Source organism: Cydia strobilella, chromosome 18 (genome assembly GCF_947568885.1).
Source record: "Cydia strobilella chromosome 18, ilCydStro3.1, whole genome shotgun sequence".
Lineage (NCBI taxonomy): Eukaryota > Metazoa > Arthropoda > Insecta > Lepidoptera > Tortricidae > Cydia > Cydia strobilella.
This window is the reverse complement of record NC_086058.1, coordinates 3,642,759-3,649,700: the sequence shown is the minus strand read 5'-3', so window position 1 is coordinate 3,649,700 and position 6,942 is coordinate 3,642,759. Positions and strand designations below refer to the sequence as shown.

Genomic DNA, 6,942 nt, shown 5'->3' with positions numbered 1-6,942 from the left:
GCGCTTGATTGACTTATTTTTTAGCCACCGTGTATTTTTGGTTTGAACCAGCAATGTACGGCGACTTGTCACTGGCAGGTGGCAGGTGACAATTGCAAATATGGTGAAACAGGCGCGGCACTTCAACGCTAAACTTCTAACTATGTATTCCCTGTATCGAACAAGTATAAAAGCGAACTTGATTACCGACTTTTTACTTGCACTATCGCTTTCCCACAAAGCCTCCATACGGATATGTAATTTGACGCAATTGCGACTTTTTGTCGATCCGTCGGGCGCATTAGAGACTTTATTAACTATCATTTGACAAAAATACGTAGAAAGTAGCCTTGATTGCTTAAAGTGGACAATGATATGGCAAGTTGTGTTTGTTGGTCTATGGGTTATGTTCTGCCTATGGGTTAATCTTTAATGATAGTTTTCACATTCGTAGTAAACTACTCAATGATTGAGCCTTTAAAGTACAGTAAGTTGGTAATTGACCCCATTATTTTAGGAAATTCGCTACTGCAAGATTATGGTATTAAAAAAACCGGACAAGTGCGAGTCGGATTCGCCCACTGAGGATTCCGTACTTTTTAGTATTTGTTGTTATAGCGGCAACAGATATACTTAATAACAAAGATAGATATAACTCTGTAATAGATGGATACAGTCTAAGGAAAAAACGTGCCTCGAAAATCAAGAAAATTTGATTCTCGATCAGAGGGCGCTACTAGCTTTGGCCTACTGTCGTATAGATGGCGTTGACGGTTTCGTTTGTTATTTAACAATTTTAACGCATATCAGTGAAAGAACATGGGTCAAAATCATAAAAATAATTAATACAAATAAAAAAAATCATTTAACCATATTTAAATACATTTTATTGTATTTTTATAAATCTTTATTTTTAGTTTTAAAGTGTGTCGATAGATGGCAGTGAATTTACTGTGGTTACAAAATCTACTATGACAGTACCGCTCTATCTTATTATATCCTCTTTGCTAATAATAAATAAACAATGACATCGAAGGGAAGTGACAAAAACGTCATACTAAGCGGATGGCATATAAAGCATAGTGGATTAATTTCTTATTTTTGTTAACTTTTACAAATTAATCTCAAATTCCTTTGTGAGAGATGAGTTTTATTAACCTTGTACCAATTATCAACTTGTCACTGAGAATCAAAACTAAAACAGCATACACGCCACGAACGCACCAAACGTCCTCGCAGGGAAAGACGTATGGGGACGGCCAAGAAAACCAGCGAATGTGTCAATATATCCGAAATTCCGGACATAATTTCATGAAAATTGGATTTATACGTCATAGTAAGCGATTTGTCACTATAAGGGAAGTCATCTTATATCCTACTTTGTCACAAAGAATTTCATATGAAACCAAATTTCATAAAGTAATTACGTCATAGTAAGCGATTGATCAGTATAAGCGGAGTCATAATAAACGGATACCACTTCATTGGATTCATCATATTCATGTATAGTTAAATAAGGCTAAGTGATGATTAAACACAATTTCCTTGTTTCAGGGGGGCTATGGCTGGCCGCGGTGCTGGCGCTAGCGGCTCCAAGCTCAGCCGGTCACCACCGCCGATCCATGGCAACACAATCGGTATGTATAGAGATTGCTTTTAGCGATAAGACCGCCTGTTGTACCTATAGTCCCGGTGTCTACGCTATTTAGCCAAAATCAATGGTTTTGTTTACATGTACAAAATTTTCGTTTAATTTTCCTTGCAGCATTGCCAGCATTGTTGAGGTTAAAACAATAGTATTGTTTCTCAAGGGAGATGGTAAATTAGGCTGTAATTACTTATTTGAACTGAAAATGGCTACACTCAACTCTCAACTACCTATAGTGCCATTAAAATGGATTACCGACCATCACGAATGATCTATTTAGGCATCTGGATGAACTGCCCAACAGATGGAATACACATAATAATAAAATAAAAACAAATTTACCAGCGGTTCTGCGGCACACCGCCGCCGCTCCGTGCCAAATTGTGTTGCGTTATTGCAAATGATTGAGATTGCACGAGACTTCAGAATCGCTACCACCGTAAAAGGTTCTAACTACATTAAAGTTGTGTACAGAGTTACGACCATTCGGGTGTTTACCATGCGTGCGCGATCACGCTTTCGTTCTGTGCGCTCATAAATAGCAATGAAGATAAATCACAGCGTTAAAGATTCGTGTGGAATTGTTTACTTAGTAATCAACCATTTTTATGTACAGTCAACCAGACCAGACCGCATAGCATGACTTGCGCTTTTATACTTGAAGTTGCGCTAGATATATGGAGTCGCGCGCGAGAACGCAAGTCATGCTAGGCGGTCGGGTGGCCCATGGACGTAGACGTAGGTATAATTTGTAAAAGATTTAGATCCATTTGTATTGATGATCAAGACTTTGTTTACACAAACCGCTTTCTTTACTTCTTGATTTTTTACCACCATGTTCTACTGGCATTGTCTCACCCTTTATTTGTTGGTTCCAGGCTCACCCGTTGTCTAAAGGCGGTTGGCGGCCAGTGATCGGCTCTGGCGGCCTCGTGTACGGCGCATACGGCACGGCCCCCCTCCACGCGCCCCCCACCTACAAGGTCCCGGCGCCCGTCCCCGTGCAGGACCAGTACGCTTCCTCAGCGCGCCCGCTCGTCACACGCGACGCCACCAAACTCACCTCCATAGCCCAGTCCTACCGCCCCACAACCCTCCGCACCGTCCCCACCCAACCTCCCCTCAACCAACCCATCAACTCCTACCATAACCCTTACAACAACGGCCTTACCCACTACAAATACATCCAGAACTTCCCGGTCGAAAGCGTGCTAATCAGAAATCCACATAATCCCTACGCTGCGAGACCAGTCTTCACAAAATACCCACAAAAGTTCAAGCAGCCAATTCAGCAGCATGTTCAACCAGTCCAATACCAATATCAAACTGGGAAGCCTTTCGATATCTATCCAAAGCCAGCTGACTTCTCAAAGCCAGAGAAGAGGCCGCAATCAAGCGAGACTGAGATCTATAAGCCTGAAGTGTACAAACTTCCAGATAATGATGCTGCCCAGCAAGGTCTAAACCAGCAGGTGAAGACGGCCCAGCAGCAGACATTCCCGGGGCAGACCTTCGCGCAGAACTTCCCTGGTCAGAAGATACCCGTCAACCCGTATTCGCATTACACGTTCCAGGATAACTCTTTCCCACCGCGAATTTTTGGTAAGACACAGGATAAAAGCTAGTATAAAATACGACATAACATGCTCTTTCTCAGATCTTGTGAATTTACCTTAGGTACCTTTCCATTAATCTAAACATGTGTTTTGGCATATAAAAAAAGGATGTTCTTAAATTTGCAGGTACGTTCAGCCCGTTCAACGTGCAATCCGTTAAAGGACAGACTCCAGGGTTCCCGACTAGGACGACTTTCATACCTCAACACCAACAGCCGACGAGACAGACTATCTTCAACTCATTCAGCTACTCTCCCAACTACAAACAGACTCCAAATTACTTCCCAACAACTACGCCAAAACTGCAGTCCACCGTCAACCAAATACACTTCGGGACAGCCGTTACCGATTACAACAAGAATGTCCCCACACAACCACCCAAGGTGTCTACCGCTCCAAAGATCGACCCTAACGCAGGCAATAAGGGCGGCTTCAAAGCTAGCCCACAAGATCCCTTTTCAAAGCAATACAGCTCAGACTACAACAAAGTAACAACCTACAACCCAGTACAAACGACCACTTTGGCAAACTACTACAACGATTTCCAATACCCGGTGCAACAGAACTTCCAAGCGCAAAATTATTACGATCAGCAAACTATTAATGCGAATTACGAGAAGAAGAAACACAAGATCCATGATAACTTCGCCGCGGGCGGCAACCAGGAAGTATCCCAGCAGTACATAAACCCGCCTAGTCATTTAGAGGGAACGCCTAATTCGGTTCCTTTCCGAGCAACTTATGAAGTGACCGAAACTTACTCTGACGCACTTAACACACATTCGTCTAAAGCGCCGTGGACCGCGAGCCCTGACTACGACAATCAGAAAGTCACCGATGAAGCGGTTACAAAGCAACAGTATTATGACTCCTCTTTTAAGCCTGAAACTACTCCTATCGCCGAAGAGTACGCTATTGTAACAGAAGCCGAAAAAGGCTACGAAAATTCTTTGAATTACGACGGAAATGTCGAATCTCAAAGCAGAAGGCCACTAGGCGACGACTTTGAACCTATAGGAAAGCACAAGCTGAAAGACTATTACTACAAAGTCACTCCTTCGTACGACGACCACAGCCCGCCGAGACGAACGAAGAAGCCGACTGAGGCGTATAAGCAAACGAGTACCCAAGCAGTCACGACCACCACTACCACTACAGGCAACGAAGAGAACAACGATCTTCTAGTTGAGCCTTTGCCTACGCTTCCTCCAAACAAGCACTTCAAGCGCCCAAGCACAGTTCCGCCAACTGAGAAGGAAAAGCAAAGAAAAAGGATCAAGAACCGAAGACGTCGTCCCCCGCTAGCCAACATCCACCACAGGGAAGAATCTAGTACTGCTAAATACGTCCAATCCTCAACCGAACCCGCACCTACGACTGACGCCGGCGACGAATACCAGGCCTTCACTCGCAGACCATCTAAATATAAAAGTCAGTACAACCTCACTACTCCCGGTGTGAACGACGATTTAATAACAAGCGCTCTCCCCACCATTGCACCCACGTATCCAACGATAGCCAAGAAGAAACTCGGCCACCGTAGACCACTAACCACCACAGAAAGATACGAGACCACAACACAATCTTACCGGGACTACGATTCTAACAATGAGTCCCCAATAATGAAGATAGCTACACGACCACAACTAAAAGTAACCCAACGCCCGTTTGAAACAAAGAGTGAGACGCCAGACTACACACACAAGCAGGATGAAAAGGACACACCCACCAGCGATATAGCAGTCAGTTTAAGCGACACTCTAAAAACGACCAGACCCGATAAGGATTTCTCGTTCCATAGAGACCTTAAGCCATTAGACGCTGAATTTGAACCAATTAGAGGTCATAGGGAGACCACTACTCAATCTCTCAGCAGTGAAGTAACAGGTGAAGCGACCACCACTACTCCTAGAGTTGAAACCACACCCGATCCACCCGCTAAAGTACTAAGACCTAGACTGAAGAATAAATATGAAAGTAACCGACCTAGGTTTAGCGTAAAAGACTACAGAAATCGCCTCAGCTCTACTACAAGCACCACAGAAAAATCTGCAGATACCCAACATGCGCCGAAGTTAAGATTCCCTCAAAGAAGACCGTACAACGAAAACAACAGATATAATAGTGAAAATGATACCGCTACTGAGAGAAAGAAATTTGTGCCTAAAGACCCGAGACAAAAGGTGAGCGACGCCACTGAGGCCCCTGAGCAAACAGAGCAGACACATGCCAGACAGTCCAGCAGAGTGAGACAGACGACAGTAGAACCTACAGAGGGAACGACGCAGAAGATCTCATCTCGCGTCCGCAACGGTTCCCGAAGACCGAGGCCTACCACTGAGGAAGCCACAGAGCCCACCACCCCGACCACGGTCACTCACAAAAGACTGATCCGGAAAAAGATAAAAGATTCCGAAATTGGCGAATCAGTACAAGATATCAGCGTGACAGAAACTACCACAGACCACAAAGAAGACATAACTTCAGAGAGGACGCGGTCAGAAAGCGCCATTATGAAAATCGCTGATAAGAAACATCACGATCCAATTGAGCATTTATTTGAGCACTCAAAGCGGGTGTCTGATTTAACCCTAGCGGCAAGCAAAGACTACAACAATCCAGGCATGTTCAAAACAGTATCTCAGAGCAGCAGAAGAGTGCCCAGCTATTTTACCATAGCGACGGATGATCCTATCCTACCCATCGAGGCTTTCTTCCCACAATTGAACCAAAAGAAGGAATCGTAACGTTCCTATTATATTTAGGTAATTTCACAAACCAAATCCTTCCCACTGCCAAAGCGAGATTAATTCTTACAAGACAGTCTAGTTGTAAAAGGCTTTTGAAGTACTGTTTCACAGAAGTAATGCCATGAGTCCTTGTGTATGTGTTTAATGGTGATGATGGTTATTTTCCAATCTAGAAAGCCGTGATCATGAAATGTGGTTCTCTTTTCCTGGTTTGTGGTTTTACAAAGGCCTTATGGCAACCTTGTAGAAGCTTACTCGTGAACCAATTTCAAAGCTAAGACTTTTACAAATAGCGCTGCATTTATTAATGATTCTATGTTTAATCACGTGTAATTTCATCAAGCAAAAATTTACTACGGCTGCCTCCTTATTTTGGGACTTATATCGATTTTATATCACTCGATATAGAGTCGATGCAGGCAGAAAAGTGGAGACGCAGCGCTCTGTTCCCTTCCTACGTCTAGCGTAGCTGAACTTTATTGTGTAGACAATAAAGTATGTTTTTGCTTGCTGAAAACATTATTATATTTATTGTCTTTACTAACTCGGATATGTAGTTGACTAGTTGTAAGTATACCGATTTAATTTGGTGCTTGAAAATGACAAATGTTTTCCTTTAAGAGAAGCTCCCAAAAATCGATGTATTTTAATATATTTTAATTGTTTGTAAATGTTGGTTGGTGCTCATGTAAGTTTAAGTGTTGACATAATTATATTTTCTATCAAGTGATATATTGATGTATCCACGTTTAATACTAAATATGACTAAAAGTCATTCCATTACAATATAAATATAATACAAAAAATATCATAATTCCCTTTAATCGATGTTTTCATCCTTATCGGATGTCGTATAGTATACGAAGTAATTCTGAAAGTTTTTTTTTAATTTGTTAGACGTAAGAAAATTAAGTATTTCGAGGAACTGAATGAATCCAGTGTGTCTTTA

At 42.5% G+C, this 6,942-nt stretch overlaps 1 protein-coding gene across 1 annotated transcript; it reads left to right on the top strand.

The window, feature by feature from the left end:
• Positions 1 to 2,027: 2,027 nt before the first annotated feature.
• LOC134749652 (proteoglycan 4-like) lies at positions 2,028 to 6,595 on the top strand. The gene is made up of 3 exons (XM_063684668.1): positions 2,028 to 2,066; positions 2,506 to 3,229; positions 3,370 to 6,595. Exons 1-3 carry the CDS (start codon positions 2,028 to 2,030, stop codon positions 5,988 to 5,990), a joined length of 3,384 nt encoding a protein of 1,127 aa, XP_063540738.1. The 3' UTR covers positions 5,991 to 6,595.
• The last annotated feature ends 347 nt before the right edge of the window (positions 6,596 to 6,942 follow it).